Source organism: Gymnoscopelus braueri (genome assembly GCF_963280865.1).
Source record: "Gymnoscopelus braueri genome assembly, chromosome: 21".
In the NCBI taxonomy this organism is placed as follows: domain Eukaryota; kingdom Metazoa; phylum Chordata; class Actinopteri; order Myctophiformes; family Myctophidae; genus Gymnoscopelus; species Gymnoscopelus braueri.
The window spans coordinates 3,188,920-3,206,418 of NC_137623.1; the positions used below are offsets into that span (position 1 = coordinate 3,188,920).

A 17,499-nucleotide genomic window follows, 5' to 3' on the forward strand; every position below is an offset into this window, starting at 1 on the left:
AGTAAAAGTATTGCAAATTGGAAATACTCCAGTAAAGTAAAAAAATACCTCAAAATTGTACTTAAGTACAGTACTTGAGTAAACATACTTAGTTACTTTACAGCACTGCATGAAAGGCTGTAAGCCTATACCCTGCTGTGGACTCCTATCTGACTTCACAGGAGCAGCCTGTGTTGATGTTGATGAGCCATGCATGCAATGGCATGTAGGCTTGTATATCCGTGGCCTCGCTCTCTGAGTCTTTTGCCTCAGATCTCACAGTCCTAAGCCACTGTATCAATGGAGCCTGACACATTATTCTCTCCCTCGAGGGAGGAATCAAGCTACCAAACCAAACCCATGACTGAAGAGTCCATCAAAAGCCTGGCTCACATTTAGAGGTTGAGGACTGTGCCAAGTAATGTGGATCATCCGCCACTAGGTGGCAACCTAAGTCCATTATATAAGTGACGGCTCAAGCAGAGGGAACTGCTTGGTTAAACATGGTGTACTAGACAAAGAATCAGTGGTGGAAAGTAACTAAGTACATTTACTTAAGTACTGTACTTAAGGTATTTGTACTTTACTTGAGTATTTCCAATTTCCAATACTTTTACTTCTACTCCACTTCAACTCAGAGGCAAATATTGTACTTTTACACCACTACAATTATTTGAAAACTTTTACAGTTACTAGTTACTTTTCAGATTTTTATATTATAAAACACACATTAACCACTTTCGCCTTATTTTATACACAGGCTATTTGAAAATAGCCGATCTACAAGCTCACGCGTTTTGAGCTTGTAGATCTGCTATTTTCAAGAACTTTTACTTTAAGTACATTTTGGTACTTTTACTTAAGTAAAGCAATTGAGTACTTTTTCCACCACTGCAATGAATCTGATGCTAAATTATTTTAATCAATGTTTATTTCATAGATTATGTTTATTATATACTTATATAATTATTTTAAGCTGAATATCGTCTCTGTCGGGTGGAAACCTGTCCAACATCCTGTTTTCAGGATTAAAATTAAAAAACGGCAAAAGTAGCAGATCTACAAGCTCAAAACTAGCTTGTAGATCTGCTGCTTTTGGATGATTTTGTGTGACGCTGTAGTATGATCAAGTAGGGTGTCAATTTACGGGGGAAAAAAACACAAAAAGTTCTAATATGGAGATATGGTGGTACAAAATATGTTGTACCAGGGACCCCCAGAAGCAAAGATTTGAGTTACAAATGTTCGCTTTAAAAAAAACATATTTCAAAGACTTAGACAAATTTTCAAAATGTTTCAAAAATAGCAGATCTACAAGCTCATAGCACGGCTCATGAGCTTGTAGATCTGCTATTTTTGAATAGCCAAAGAAATCAAAAAATGACAAGATGCCTTGCCGGATTGAATGGGTTAATGTGTCTGGGTTTTGATGCCCACTCCAGACCAGCAGTCTGTGCTCTGTGTCAGACTGTATTTATGTTTATGTAAATAACTACTGTCGTTATGAATAATAATGTGTCTTGTGTTGCTATTCCACTCCAGGCCAGCAGTCCGTGCTCTGCCCAGCAAGCAGATGTTTGACCACATGATGAAGCGACACGACGTGCTGTTTGTCTACGTGGGCGGAGAGTCTCCTCTCAAGGTGGGTGTCGAGGAATTCTGGAATTCAATCAACAAATGATGAGGCAATAGGAGTCGAGACAATATTGTAGGTGGGGATGGTTATACTTTAATGTACATGATATATCATGGGGAGAGGTACAGTAACAGTCAGATCAGTGGTACGGTAGCCCTGCCAAAGAGCACAGGACTCACACCATAGTTATACTGCTAAGAAGTTATACTTAAAGGACGACTTCACCAATTTTCAACCTACCTTCATATAATTGGTCCTCACTAATGCTCATGATCAAATGGGAAAACAAAATTCTACTCGGTCTGTGTCTCAGAGGAGGGCTGTGGACAGTTCAGAGTCCCGCCTACCAGTGACATCATCGATGGGGAATCCAAGCTAATAGAAACTGCAGGCTTTCTATTCCTGGAAAGTTGCGATGCAATAAAATAAGCCGTTGTTCTCGCTTTAATACAAATCTAAATAAAAAATGTGAAATCTTGTTCGAAAAAAAAAAACCTTCCTAACGATGATGTCATTGGGAGACAGATTTCTGGACTGTCCACAGCCCTCCTATGAGACACAGACCGAGTAGAAAAAATTGTACCGTTTTATCATGAGTATTAGTGAGGACCTATTATATGAAGATTTTTGAAAATGGGTGTAGTCGTCCTTTAAGAACAGTACTTGAGTACATGCACTTAGTTACTTTCCACCGCTGTGCGTTACTGGCCTAGAATCTAAACGTACAGAATCAGGAGGACAGACAGATACTGCAATGCTTTTTCCCCATCAAAGTGTTTGAAGACACTTTACTGCAGAGCTGTCACAGCAGTAAACGGCTGCCTAACGATCGGATGACGACGATGAATAACAAACGCCAATGTTTATGTCACCGTTTTGACCAAGTGTTATTATATATATATATATAAAGACGTTTCAAGCTCTAAGTGTACTCAAATGTTTTACTAAAGTAAAAGTATCAATACTGCAGTACCAAAAGTAAGAGTACTAAAATGTTTGAAAATTGCCGATCTACAAGCTCACATCGCGACGCGTTGTGAGCTTGTAGATCTGCTATTTTCAGATAGCCTAGGTATAAAATAGGGCTGAAGTGGTTAATGCATGTTTTATAATGTAATCATTTATATCTGCAAAGTAACTAGTAACTAAAGTTTTCAAATAATTGTAGTGGAGTAAAAGTACATATTTGCCTCTGAGATGTAGTGGAGTAGAAGTAAAAGTATTGGAAATACTCAAGTGAAGTACAACTACCTCAAAAGTGTACTTAAGCACAGTACTTAAGTAAATGTACTTAGTTACTTTCCACCACTGGTAAACGGCAGCCTATTGATCGGATGATGGCGATAATAACAAACATTCCAAATGTTTATGTCACCGTTTTGACCAAGTGTTATTGTATATAAAGACGTTTCAAGCTGTAAGTGTCTGAACCTTTGATGTCTGAGAGAGACTTGAGAGACTCGGAGATCCATTATACAAACTGAAAGGCTGAATAAACGTGTGTTTTGGTGCTTTTTGCAGGAGAAGTACATCGACGTGGCCTCAGAGCTCATTGTGTACACCTACTTCTTCTCTGCTTCAGAGGAGGTCTTACCAGAGGTAAAGTGTTTTTATATGTTTTTCCACTCCATTCATTCCTTTTTCACTCTTTGAAAGTCCCGCGCTATGAGCTTGTAGATCTGCTTTTTTGAATAGCCAAGATATAAAAAGATGGCGGATTTGAAATAGGCTTAGTTTATGGTCTGTAGAAACCAATCGCGTCACTTTGTCCATTCTTTTTATTGTCCATCATGGGAGTGACACGCAGCAAAGGTGGTCGGGAACTGGACTCAATCCCGCTTTGCCGTGCCGCGGCCCAGGCCGAAAAAAGAAATAAGCTAAATGAGGCAGTGGATCATTTTGAACACCCAGCTGGTGTTTCCCAGCCCCTTTCTAAAGCTCTCTCCAGTTAGGATGGCAGCAGCGTTTACACAGAACCAAAGGACAGAGGATGACATTCATTCTCTCAGCATTATGACCACGCTCTAAATGCCACACGGGTTCATACTGAAGCCTCCCATGCTGCTCCTGGCATTATTACTTGGCATGAGGTCCCACAGTTTGCTGCAGTGGCCTGCTCCCAGCCGCCCCTTTGCCGGTCTTAATGGGTTAATGATTAACCCATTAAGACCGGCAAAGCATCTGTGTCATTTTTAGATATCTTTGGCTATTCAAAAATAGCGAGTGCCGCGCTATGAGCTTGTAGATCTGCTATTTTTTTTAAATCGTCAACATTTGTGCAAATCATTGCATATATATATATATATATATATATATATATATATATATATATATATATATATATATATATATATATATATATATATATATATATATATATATATCAATCACAGGTAAATTGGCATTCCAGGTAAATTGGAAGGGGAGCGCTTGTTTTTAGGCACGGGGCTGCGAGGCGGGGCTTCGATGTGAGGACGACAACATGGATATACATACATACTGGCCTCAGTGGCGCACTTCGATAATCATTGGCCTCCACTACCACTGGGAGTCTGGGTTTGACTCCCGCCTGGGACATTACTTTTTCAAACAACCGCGGACTACTGTGTGTGTGTGTGTGTGTGTGTGTGTGTGTGTGTGTGTGTGTGTGTGTGTGTGTGTGTGTGTGTGTGTGTGTGTGTGTGTGTGTGTGTGTGTGTGTGTGTGTGTGTGTGTGTGTGTGTGTGTGTGCGTGCGCGTGCGTGTGCATGCGTGGTGTGGGACTCATGTCTGGCTTGCATTGCCCTCCAGTGTTGGTGCTACAGAATTGCCTGGGGGCGGTGAAAACAAGCGCTTCTTTTCCAATTTACCTGGAATGCCAATTTACCTGTAACATATATATATATTTTTTTAAAGCGGATATTTTCGACTCAAATCTTTGCTTCTGGGGGTCTCTGGAACGAAATATTTTGAGATGAGGGTCCGCGGCCTAAATACATATCATTTTGGGTGTCCTTGACATGAAACAATTTTGAGAATCACTGATATTATAGCAACATACGTTTTTTTCAAAAACGAAGACATTTGTAGAATCCCCCAGAAGCAAAGATTTGAGTTAAAAGAAAATCGCTTTAAAAATATGTATATATTCAAAGATTTGCGCACATTTTCACGAAAAAAATAAAGAAGATCTACAAGCCCATAGCGCGGCACTCGGTGCCGCGCTATGGGCTTGTAGATCTGCTATTTTTTTAATAGCCAAAGAAATCTCAAATGACACCAATGCGTTCCCAATCTTCAAAAAGTTAAAGCAGGTAAAGGATGATTTATGGAAGTTGTTTTTTGAATTATGTATTTTTTTTCCTGTTTGTTTTTTCCACCAGTCGGTAACTTTGCCCGAGCTGCCTTCCGTTGTGGTCTTCAAGGACGGGGCCCACTTCACCTACGATGGTGAGTGTATACGAATGTCGTTATAACAGCTGTACCTATCAATGACGGTAAAGGGTGCGTTCACACAGGAGGCTATATTATATTCTTTCTTGCGGCGCGATTTCATACAAAGTCATTGGCCAAGATGCAGATTGAACGAGGCGACCCAGTCGATGCGAATGAATGATTGAGTTAACTAACGCCTGTTCCTCATATTCGCTCCGCTATTTGTGTCTCAACAGAGCCTTTTTAGCTAAGGTGAATATTTGATTTTGACACACACCAATAATGAAACTCTGCACTCTGCAGCTGGTATGGAGAGCCTGTAGTTTACATATACAAACATGTTGTCATGAAATAGACTGTGTAGTTGCCTCAATCTTGATAATTTCACACCTACAACTGCTAAAATCACACAAATAAACAACACAACATCTATCTTGGCCCTATCTTGGAGTGGATGAATGTGGTTGTAGCAGTACTGTGGTAACAGGTGTACTTTGCCCTATATTCTTCCACTATTTTGTTAAAGCGCAATTTTTTTTTTTACATTTTCTTAAAATACATCAAAGAAAACACGTTTTCTTCGAAAATTTGTTCAGGAATATTTGGGTTGGCATGTTTTTAGCTTGCCTCCTTCTCTATCTATCTCTCTGTCTCACTCTCTCTCTCTCTCTCTGTCTCAGTCTCTCTCTCTCTGTCTCTGTCTCTCCCTCTGTCTCTCTCTCTCTCTGTCTCCCTCTCAGTCTCTCTCTCTCTCTCTCTCTCTCTCTCTCTCTCGTTCCAGTCCCCTTTCATCTTGCTCACCACACTGGAGTCAGTGCTCTTGGCTCACTTCTTGTCCTTGGCACCACTATTGTCAGTGTGGTCATGCCCACCATGTTGTGGTTGGTTTGTGCTTGGAGGGGTGTGCTGCGTGCGCACATCTCAGCCGGGGGTTGGACGAATTTCAAGGACCCCCATAATTCTGAGAGTGTACGAATACGGGTCCATTTGGTTCCATGTGTACACTCTCAGAGTTACAGACCTTGTAAGGGTCCATTTGGTTCCATGTGTACACTCTCAGAGTTACAGACCTGTAAGGGTCCATTTGGTTCCATGTGTACACTCTCAGAGTTACAGACCTTGTAAGGGTCCATTTGGTTCCATGTGTACACTCTCAGAGTTACAGACCTGTAAGGGTCCATTTGGTTCCATGTGTACACTCTCAGAGTTACAGACCTTGTAAGGGTCCATTTGGTTCCATGTGTACACTCTCAGAGTTACAGACCTTGTAAGGGTCCATTTGGAACCCCCTCAAGGAACCCTGAGGGTCCCTGGACTCCACTTTGAGATCCACTGTCCTAGATTAGTTTAAATTACACACTGGTTATCGGATCTGTACTCGCTATCGATCTATACGCTAGTTCTGGGTTATCGGAATCAGTATCGGGAAGAACATTTTTTTTATTTGAAGGCTTCTCTTCAAATCCAAATCCACCGTTAAAGCTCAACAATAACATAAAATAGACCATATGTTAGATTGCCGCACTATGAGCTTGTAGATCTGCTATTTTTGATTTTCTTTTTGAAAATGTGTGCAAATCTTTGAATATATATTGTTTTAAAGCGATTTTTTTTAACTCAAATATTTCCTTCTGGGGGGTCCCTGGAACAACATATTTTGAGATGGGGGTCAGCGGCCAAATACATATAAGTTTGGGGGTCCTTGACATGAAAAAGTTTGAGAACCACTGATACAGAAACATGTTTTTTTTTTCAGAATACTGCTGCGATTTAGAAGACATTTCAGGTCTTAATGGGTTAAACACAAAATGACACCATGCACAGCATGTAGGTTACACATTTGATTTTACCCAAGTAAAGTACAAACAATTAAAGTATAATGCAGACAAACAAACAAATACCTCGTTGGCTGCATGCTACAAAAAAAGGGAACACTCTTCAGTCTTCAGGAGGTCCTTATGACCCTTCTTATAAACTTAAAACAAAGTCTCTTGTGACCAGTATAAAACGGAGCTTCTGCACCTTGCTGCTTGTTGCTTGATTGCTAGGCTGCACTAGCCTTCCTGATTTCGTGTATAGAGGCGCGGAGAGAATGCGCCTGATCCCATTGGTTCACCGATCTGTCCGTCAACCCCCGTCCCGTCAACACAACATTACCAGCGACGCCCACTGCACTCTGGTTGGTTGGGGGAATGAAACACTTCCTATACCGGGTACACCGACGCGCTGGTCCAGGCTTTTATTTTTTTAGCAAAACTAAACAATAAAAGCCTGGAGATCGAGGCTACTTGATTGCTAATGAAACAAAAAGTCCTCATTGAATCCAATTCACGAGAGAGCAGACCAACGAGACACCGAACGTGACTTTGACACTTTGACAAACATAAAAGTACTACCATAACTTGACACAAATTAACTTGAATGCTACTGTAAATGAAATAATGTATACACAACTAATTAACTTAAATACAGCCTTATTATGAACTTGGTCTTAGAAAAATAAAGTCATTTTATTAACTTACTGTGGCAACAGTTACAGTCAGTGTGAAGGATCGTTTTGGATGCATTTTTTTTGGTGCTTTTTCAGCCTCCTTTTTCTCCCCAATTTAGCCGTTATGCCAATTATGCCAGTTACTTTACACCGCTGCTGTTCTGCGTGGTCGATGTCGATCGGTTGCTCCATCCTCCTCCTCAGCGATGCAGGGTGAGCGCTCCGCGCTCCGCCATGATCTCCTGCACGTGGCGGCCGCTCAGCGCCTCCTCCGGGAGGCGGAAGCGGAAGAGCCGGGCGTCCAGGCACAGCGCCAGGACGAACGGGCCCCAGTAGTGACCGTTGGGGAGGTCGGGCGCGCGGTGGAGAGCCCGCAGCACGAAACTGAGCTCCGCACTGCTGCTGCTGCTCGCCCCTTCCTCCTCCTCCGCCTCCTCGGCCGCCTAGGGTATGGGATGGGACGATAATTATCGTTATTATTGAGTCTTCTTTTTTCTCCACTCAAATTTTATTAAATTTTCATGAACAAAACACATAAAACAAAAGACAAACAATAGACATCACATATGTTGCCAAACATCATCTTATTTAATAATAATACAATAAAATAGAAGGAAGGCACAAGTGCTGTTCGATGTTAATAAGAGATAGTACATGAAAACTTTATATTTTTTGTTCAAAAGAATAAAAAGGTGGGAGCAACGTTGAACAATAAAGTATTTGAACAGAAAAAAACTGATTTTAGCTTGTTCAATTCTTACAACAACCAGTTTCTTTTATATCATCTCACACACAATACCTTCTCCCTAGTCGTTATTATCGTTTATCGTGATAAAAAAAAAAAGAAGAAGAAAAAAACGCTCGCAATAATCGCGTGGGTGAGATTTGAATTCATGGTGAAATTGTCCTCCGTAAAAAACATTATTTTACACTTTGGTTGTTCAAAAATAGCAGATCTACAAGCTTGTAGATCTGCTATTTTTGAGAAATCGTGAAAATGTGTGCAAATCTTTGAATGTATATATTTTTAAAGCGAACATTTTTAACTCTATTCTTTGTTTCTGGGGGGGTCCCTGGAACAACATATTTTGAGATGGGGGTCCGTGGCCAAATACATATCATTCTGGGGGTCCTTGGCATGAAAACGTTTGAGAACCACTGACATAGAAACATACATTTTTCAGAAAACTGTTGGGATTTAGAAGACATTTGTAGAATCGGTCTCAGGCTTTATTAAAGGGTTAACAAAAGTGGCGATTTAAGCGTATTTTGATTATCGCGATAACATCGTTACAACATCGCAATAATTCTGTGCCACAATAACGGTGAGGTGTAATTTTTCATAACGGTCCCACATCCCCTACCGTCGTCGCCCACGTGACGTCGGTCTGCTCCACCTGTCCGTTGTTGAACGGGGTCTTCCTCCTCCGGCACCAGAACCTGAGCAGCAGCGGGTCGTCGCAGAACACGTTGACCACGAACACGCCGCTTTCCACAGAGTCCTCCAGCACCCTGATGCGTAGGGTGCTCCGAAAGGCAGCCATCGTCACGGTGACCGACGGCGGTATTCTAAAAGCCTGTCAAGGATGGAGAACGCCGGCGGCACGAGGGCGAGATGAATCCTCTGCTCACTTAGCGGGTTTTACTGCCGTTTCCTTTACATCTACGAGGAGAAAAAAAAGGACGCATTAAAGGTGGGGTTAGTGATATTTTTGGGTCAAAACAAAAAGTGTTTTGTTAAAAGCTTAAAGCACTATATGTTGATATTAATCATTGATATAGTGTTTGTTCAGTAACAGGAGTCTCTCTGTCTCTCCAGATCTTTAATAAACAGAAAATAAATGTTCAGGTACAAAACTTCAGCCAATCAGGAGAGCGTACCCATTCATCAGCTTCATTTTTATAGTGTTCCAGTTGCAATTTTGACGGCTCATTTCTTAGTGTCATCACTTCCAATTTCACTTGTTTAATCTATATCCTGACTGAGTTTTTCATTTTCTGTTTAATAAAAAGCTGGAGAGACATGGAGACTCCTGTTACTGAACAAACACTCTATAGCAATGAGTACTATCACAATATAGAGCTATTTAACACTCATTTTGACCAAAGACAATCACTTACCCTACCTTTTTAATATCAGGAGTGGTTTTGAGGGCTGTATGTGAAAGTAATCCGTCTGTACTGGCAACGCGGTGATCCCTTCAGCCGTGGAGAGAATTCTCTAGCATGCCATCAAAGAATGATTCTTTCTGACTCGTAGCCTGTGCTTTAAATATGCTTTAACCTGTGGTTCGATGGTGTCGAGGGCTTTTGACAGCTCTGCTCGGAGCAGCGCCTGTGCAACGCCTGTAGTTCAGCTCAGTTACACAGGGTTTGAGGCGTTTATACGGTTCTCTATCACTCACCTACATTTACATATCTTTCTCCACTGAACTGCACGTCCGCGTAGGGAAATCTTGAGTGCAAATTTAACCCATTAAGGCCTGAGTTTCAGATTCTGCAAAATGTCTTCTAAATCCTAACAGTTTTCTGAAAAACTTATGTTACTGTATCAGTGGTGCTCAAACCTTTTCATGTCAAGGACCCCCCAGAATTATATGTATTTGGCAGCTCACAACGCTTTGTGAGCTTGTAGATCTGCTATTTTCACAATATTTATCTGTGGAACCGAGTCAAACTAAATGTAATGCCTCAACTCCTACAATTACCAAGTGCTTGTCAAGGTGGGGGGTCCCCAGTTCAAATATGATTATTTTTGGGGGTCGCGGCCTGAAAAGTTTGAGAACCCCTAAACTAGACTGGGAAGGCCATCCGGTTACGTGACTTTTGTCATGTGTAAAAACACAGCTGTCTGCCTATACTGGGTAAGCTGCTTTCTTTCCTGGATAATATAACAAAGGCTTTCTGTACAACCAGCTGGTGGCTTTGATGACATACGTTTTATCGGAAAGTTAGACAAGGGTCAGTTTGCATAATTCTCTCACCGCAGAGAGCTCTTTGGTGACGGTCTGATTTACATTTCATGAGTGCGTAGCCTATAGATGAGATGAAAATCACACTTTGGAAGGCGCAAGGCGGGCGACATTTCATGGTGTTTATGCATTTATGTATGTGTTGTCTGTTGGATTCAATAGCGTTTTGTTGCCCGGCTTCTGTCTTTTACCGTCTCTGGCATAAAGCCAAACACCTTGACATGGTTTTTAGTCCTAATGTGTTCTTTCTCTTCCAACACATTTTCTACAGAGCAACACTAGGATCTGTCTCGGCTCTTCTGCCGCAACAATATGTCACTTTAGGAAACACTAGGGACTGGGTTAAATTAAGGCCCCGGCCCTAACTAGGCCCTACTGGGCTGGCCCAAGGCTCGGCCCGGCCCGAACAATTACTATACTTTCAGGCCCCAAAACTCGTCAGACATCCAACAAGCTTTGAACTGAGCAGATTGGACCTTCTGTTGCAGAGATAATGGCCCAAGCGGGTGGAAATGCCGCACGGCGCTCCAGGGGGCTGGTTTCACGCTCGCTATTCGCTCATGTTGACCCCCCCCCCCCCCCCCCCCCCCGCGTGCTCTGCTCCCCGTCGCTCCGTCGCTCACGTTGATTTGCGCAGCTCTCGCTCCTCCATGCTCCGCTCAAACCGGGCCGCTCAACGGTAAAAAAAAGAGAAGAAAAAGAAAGTAGAAATTCTAATGAAATCTTGATCAAGGACGTGCGCTGTGCACTGCTGGATGTCTGTGTGTCTCTGAGTCCGTGCGACCGGGCCTGCTCAAACATTCGGTGCACGCAGTGGTGGAAAGTAACTAAGTACATGTACTCAAGTACTGTACTTAAGTACAATTTTGCGGTATTTTTACTTTACTGGAGTATTTAAAAATGTCAATACTTTTACTTCTACTCCACTACATCTCGGAGACAAATATTATACTTTTACTCCACTGCAATTATTTGAAAACTTTAGTTACTAGTTACTTTGCAGATATTGCAGATATACATACTTTTACTCAAGTAACATTTTGAACACAGGCCTTTTACTTGTAACAGGGTATTTTTATATTGTGGTATTGATACTTTTACTTTTAAAAAATGTCAGTACTTTTTCCACCACTGCTGTGCACTGCTGGATGTCTGTGTGTCTCTGAGTCCGGGGCGGCTTGGAGCGGCAGGCGGGTCCTCGCTCCGAGTAGCGCTCCAACCTTTTTATAAACCAGCTCCACGCTCACGTCAAAATCGCGTCGCTCCACTCCTCGCTCCACTCCTCGCTCCACTCCTCGCTCCTCGCTCCACTCCTCGCTCCACTCCTCGCTCCTCGCTCCACTCCTCGCTCCACTCCTCGCTCCACTCCTCGCTCCTCGCTCCACTCCTCGCTCCACTCCTCGCTCCACTCCTCGCTCCTCGCTCCACTCCTCGCTCCACTCCTCGCTCCTCGCTCCACTCCTCGCTCCTCGCTCCACTCCTCGCTCCACTCCTCGCTCCTCGCTCCACTCCTCGCTCCTCGCTCCACTCCTCGCTCCACTCCTCGCTCCACTCTTCGCTCCACTCCTCGCTCCACTCCTCGCTCCTCGCTCCACTCCTCGCTCCACTCCTCGCTCCTCGCTCCACTCCTCGCTCCACTCCTCGCTCCTCGCTCCACTCCTCGCTCCACTCCTCACTCCTCGCTCCACTCCTCGCTCCACTCCTCGCTCCTCGCTCCACTCCTCGCTCCTCGCTCCACTCCTCGCTCCACTCCTCGCTCCTCGCTCCACTCCTCGCTCCACTCCTCGCTCCTCGCTCCACTCCTCGCTCCACTCCTCGCTCCACTCCTCGCTCCTCGCTCCACTCCTCGCTCCACTCCTCGCTCCTCGCTCCACTCCTCGCTCCACTCCTCGCTCCTCGCTCCACTCCTCGCTCCTCGCTCCACTCCTCGCTCCACTCCTCGCTCCTCGCTCCACTCCTCGCTCCTCGCTCCACTCCTCGCTCTACTCCTCGCTCCTCGCTCCACTCCTCGCTCCACTCCTCGCTCCTCGCTCCACTCCTCGCTCCTCGCTCCACTCCTCGCTCCACTCCTCGCTCCACTCCTCGCTCCTCGCTCCACTCCTCGCTCCTCGCTCCACTCCTCGCTCCTCGCTCCACTCCTCGCTCCACTCCTCGCTCCACTCCTCGCTCCTCGCTCCACTCCTCGCTCCTCGCTCCACTCCTCGCTCCACTCCTCGCTCCTCGCTCCACTCCTCGCTCCACTCCTCGCTCCTCGCTCCACTCCTCGCTCCTCGCTCCACTCCTCGCTCCACTCCTCGCTCCTCGCTCCACTCCTCGCTCCTCGCTCCACTCCTCGCTCCACTCCTCGCTCCACTCCTCGCTCCTCGCTCCACTCCTCGCTCCACTCCTCGCTCCTCGCTCCACTCCTCGCTCCTCGCTCCACTCCTCGCTCCACTCCTCGCTCCTCGCTCCACTCCTCGCTCCTCGCTCCACTCCTCGCTCCACTCCTCGCTCCTCGCTCCACTCCTCGCTCCTCGCTCCACTCCTCGCTCCACTCCTCGCTCCTCGCTCCACTCCTCGCTCCACTCCTCGCTCCACTCCTCGCTCCTCGCTCCTCGCTCCTCGCTCCACTCCTCGCTCCTCGCTCCACTCCTCGCTCCACTCCTCGCTCCTCGCTCCACTCCTCGCTCCTCGCTCCACTCCTCGCTCCACTCCTCCACTCCTCGCTCCTCGCTCCACTCCTCGCTCCACTCCTCGCTCCTCGCTCCACTCCTCGCTCCTCGCTCCACTCCTCGCTCCACTCCTCGCTCCTCGCTCCACTCCTCGCTCCTCGCTCCACTCCTCGCTCCTCGCTCCTCGCTCCACTCCTCGCTCCTCGCTCCACTCCTCGCTCCACTCCTCCACTCCTCGCTCCTCGCTCCACTCCTCGCTCCACTCCTCGCTCCTCGCTCCACTCCTCGCTCCTCGCTCCACTCCTCGCTCCTCGCTCCTCGCTCCTCGCTCCACTCCTCGCTCCACTCCTCGCTCCACTCCTCGCTCCTCGCTCCACTCCTCGCTCCTCGCTCCACTCCTCGCTCCACTCCTCGCTCCTCGCTCCACTCCTCGCTCCACTCCTCGCTCCTCGCTCCACTCCTCGCTCCTCGCTCCACTCCTCGCTCCACTCCTCGCTCCTCGCTCCACTCCTCGCTCCTCGCTCCACTCCTCGCTCCACTCCTCGCTCCTCGCTCCACTCCTCGCTCCTCGCTCCACTCCTCGCTCCACTCCTCGCTCCTCGCTCCACTCCTCGCTCCTCGCTCCACTCCTCGCTCCTCGCTCCACTCCTCGCTCCACTCCTCGCTCCACTCCTCGCTCCTCGCTCCACTCCTCGCTCCTCGCTCCACTCCTCGCTCCACTCCTCGCTCCTCGCTCCACTCCTCGCTCCACTCCTCGCTCCTCGCTCCACTCCTCGCTCCTCGCTCCACTCCTCGCTCCACTCCTCGCTCCTCGCTCCACTCCTCGCTCCACTCCTCGCTCCTCGCTCCTCGCTCCTCGCTCCACTCCTCGCTCCTCGCTCCACTCCTCGCTCCACTCCTCGCTCCTCGCTCCTCGCTCCACTCCTCGCTCCTCGCTCCACTCCTCGCTCCTCGCTCCACTCCTCGCTCCACTCCTCCCTCCTCGCTCCACTCCTCGCTCCACTCCTCACTCCTCGCTCCACTCCTCGCTCCACTCCTCGCTCCTCGCTCCTCGCTCCACTCCTCACTCCTCGCTCCACTCCTCGCTCCACTCCTCACTCCTCGCTCCACTCCTCGCTCCACTCCTCGCTCCTCGCTCCTCGCTCCACTCCTCACTCCTCGCTCCACTCCTCGCTCCACTCCTCACTCCTCGCTCCACTCCTCGCTCCACTCCTCGCTCCTCGCTCCACTCCTCGCTCCTCGCTCCACTCCTCGCTCCACTCCTCGCTCCTCGCTCCACTCCTCGCTCCACTCCTCGCTCCTCGCTCCACTCCTCGCTCCTCGCTCCACTCCTCGCTCCACTCCTCGCTCCTCGCTCCACTCCTCGCTCCACTCCTCGCTCCTCGCTCCACTCCTCGCTCCTCGCTCCACTCCTCGCTCCACTCCTCGCTCCTCGCTCCACTCCTCGCTCCACTCCTCGCTCCTCGCTCCACTCCTCGCTCCTCGCTCCACTCCTCGCTCCACTCCTCGCTCCTCGCTCCACTCCTCGCTCCTCGCTCCTCGCTCCACTCCTCGCTCCTCGCTCCACTCCTCGCTCCACTCCTCGCTCCTCGCTCCACTCCTCGCTCCTCGCTCCACTCCTCGCTCCACTCCTCCCTCCTCGCTCCACTCCTCGCTCCACTCCGCTCACATGCTCTGGTGTGTATCTTCTGTAAGACTTTGTGTCTTTGTGTTGCAGAGTATGAGGACGGCAGCCTGTCATCCTGGGTCAACAAAGAGCGCTTCCAGGGATACCTGCAGATTGATGGCTTCACCCTGTATGAGCTGGGAGAAACAGGTGTGTTTAAACCTCTGTTGTGGATGAGTGGCCAAACTAACTTATTATTGGCATAATAATATTATGTATTAGCCTATTATCACCTATTATCATTTCCCTAGTGTTCCAAACGTCAGATTAGATATCACATTTGAATTAATCATCATAAGTGTGTGTGTGTGTGTGTGTGTGTGTGTGTGTGTGTGTGTGTGTGTGTGTGTGTAATAAAATCCCCATTGTTGTAAAACATTTGAATTCACAGCAAAAAACTAATGCCTGCAACCAAAATCAAGCCTGCCACCCGTCATCACATTATTTGTTGACCACCAGGGGGCAGACTAGCTCATTAAAACCTGGGTCCTCTGCCTTCAGACAGACCTGAGGAAGCATCTGTGTCGTTTTTTGATTTGAGCTAAAAAGCATTATGTTACACTCTTGCTATTCAAAAATAGCAGATCTACAAGCTCATAGCGCGGCACTATGAGCTTGTAGATCTGCTATTTTTGAGAAATCGTTAAAATGTGTGCAAATCTTTGAAAATACCGGTATATATATTTTTAACGAACATTTGTAACTCAAATTTTTGCTTCTGGGGGACCCAGACATCCCACCCTGGAACATTTCATTTCAGGGAGGTCAAGAAAATATATATACATATTTTTCTTATATCCCACATTTATGTTTAACATATATGTGGATATATATGATCTATATATGACACATATATTTCCTATAAAACCACATATATGCACATGTATGAACCTGAATATATGGCATACAGTATATTATGCAGCATATAGTTTGCATATTATTGCCATATATTGGCATATATTTAGTAGGTGGGCTGTATTTCTCCTGCAACTTAAGGGAGAGGTGGGATGTCTGCGGACCCATTTGTCATGGTATGGGCTTGGGGGTCAGAACTGCACCAGAATCATGCTTGTGATGTGTAATCCTCTGTCTGGCCACTTGCAGGCAAACTGGTGGCGATCGCAGTCATCGACGAGAAGGATTCCACAGAGGAGAGTGGCAGGTACAATACATCAATCCATCAATCAATCAGTACCCACCTTGTGAAATTAAAGAATGGATTGTGGCTGAGTGAAATCTCAGGTGTAAAACAGTGACACAAAAAGAAAAGAAAAGAAGGAATACAAAAAAAGAGACGGCAACCTATCTACATATTTACACATAGCATATCCATCCAAAACATTTATGTACATGACATTTAGAAAGTAAGGTGCCAGAGCGTATCTGTTCTAGACATTTAGTGCAAGAAGAGTATCAGTGCATGTACATGAAGAGTAAGGTGCAGAGGATCAGAGTGAATTGCTCTCTTGGTTCACAACTAACTCCCATGGCAACTGCTGCTTTGGTGACATTTAAAGCACAGGGGGCTTTCAAATCACAGATATAAACTAAGATTTCTCCCCCTCAAATTGCTAGACTGGTGGGATAAAATGAGCCCCCCCGTGCCTCAGAAAGACCTGTATGTATGTATGTATGTATGTATGTATTTGTGCTATTTATTTCACTCACTTCTCATTTTGATCCTTATAGATTAAAGAGCCTGATCCAGACGGTGGCCAAGGAATACCGGGAGAATTTTAACAGGTAAGACACGCGCGGGTGATGAGGTATAAATGGTAAAGGGATATCTCACTTTCAAACATGTTTGGGGTCATGTTATTGTCTTCTCAGGCGTTTGTGATCACCCCAAACACAATCAAATCTCATACTGCCCTCCTAATATGTGAGGGGGCCATGTTTTTTCTATTACTTTTTTCAATAATTTCTTTATATTTTTATATTGTATTACAATTGTTTTGAAAAAAGCAATTGAAAAAACACGACCCCCTCACATATTTGAACCAGAACCAGAACCTAACATGTTTGAAAGCTAAATATCCCTGTAAGGCACGGATGTTGAGGCACAGATGTTTGCTCGGAGGTCAAAAGATGTATTGAAGCATGATCCATATACTCCATGATCCATTCAGCTATGGAGGCGACCATAGCTGAGTGGTTAGTGAGCCCGCCTGGGGAACCAGAGCCCCTGGTTTCACCTCACTGAAAGAGGTACTAACTGGTCATGAGATGAGGGATGTGTAGAGGGGAATGCAATGTAGCTCTTCATTGTCTGCAGCTCACGCATCATCCTCTCCAGGTGGTCCATCATGGCATTTTCGGGTCCTACTGGCTCCCGATGTCCTCTCCCGTAGGTGGCAGGATTGTTGCCTCTGTCTGCAGGAGCAACACCACCAACATCAACAAAGAGCCCCTGTAGAGTGGCACCCCTATGCTCTACCGACCCAAGCGACAGGCCATGCACCTGTAGTCAGCCAACATCTTATGTCGACCCAGCATGAGCCCATCGCTGAACAAGTAATGTATGGTGGTGTTGCTCCTGCAGACAGAGGCAACAATCCTGCCACCTACGGGAGAGGACATCGGGAGCCAGTAGGACCCGAAAATGCCATGATGGACCACCTGGAGAGGATGATGCGTGAGCTGCAGACAATGAAGAGCTACATTGCATTCCCCTCTACACATCCCTCATC

General features: G+C 46.5%; 2 protein-coding genes across 2 annotated transcripts in view; one reads left to right on the top strand and one right to left on the bottom strand.

Moving 5' to 3' along the window:
• Positions 1 to 17,499, top strand: part of LOC308077349 (protein disulfide-isomerase TMX3-like) — a 52,377-nt gene that overhangs the window by 21,788 nt on the left and 13,090 nt on the right. Inside the window, exons 7-12 of the mRNA XM_080418000.1 lie at positions 1,522 to 1,621; positions 3,137 to 3,214; positions 4,978 to 5,044; positions 14,861 to 14,959; positions 15,914 to 15,971; positions 16,499 to 16,552. Coding sequence (XP_080274126.1) covers positions 1,522 to 1,621; positions 3,137 to 3,214; positions 4,978 to 5,044; positions 14,861 to 14,959; positions 15,914 to 15,971; positions 16,499 to 16,552 — 456 coding nt within the window. The remainder of the gene's footprint in view (positions 1 to 1,521; positions 1,622 to 3,136; positions 3,215 to 4,977; positions 5,045 to 14,860; positions 14,960 to 15,913; positions 15,972 to 16,498; positions 16,553 to 17,499) is intronic.
• Positions 7,713 to 9,742, bottom strand: LOC308077358 (uncharacterized protein). The gene is made up of 3 exons (XM_080418010.1): positions 9,647 to 9,742; positions 8,885 to 9,183; positions 7,713 to 7,963 (listed from the first exon to the last, which is right to left on the bottom strand). Exons 2-3 carry the CDS (start codon positions 9,062 to 9,064, stop codon positions 7,721 to 7,723), a joined length of 423 nt encoding a protein of 140 aa, XP_080274136.1. The 5' UTR covers positions 9,065 to 9,183; positions 9,647 to 9,742; the 3' UTR covers positions 7,713 to 7,720.

Coding starts and splice junctions, on each gene's coding strand:
- LOC308077358 (XM_080418010.1), bottom strand. CDS start 9,064: ATGGCTGCCTTTCGGAGCACCCTACGCATCAGGGTGCTGGAGGACTCT. Junction 7,964..8,884: donor ACGTCACGTGGGCGACGACG/GTAGGGGATGTG, acceptor CCCATACCCTAG/GCGGCCGAGGAGGCGGAGGA.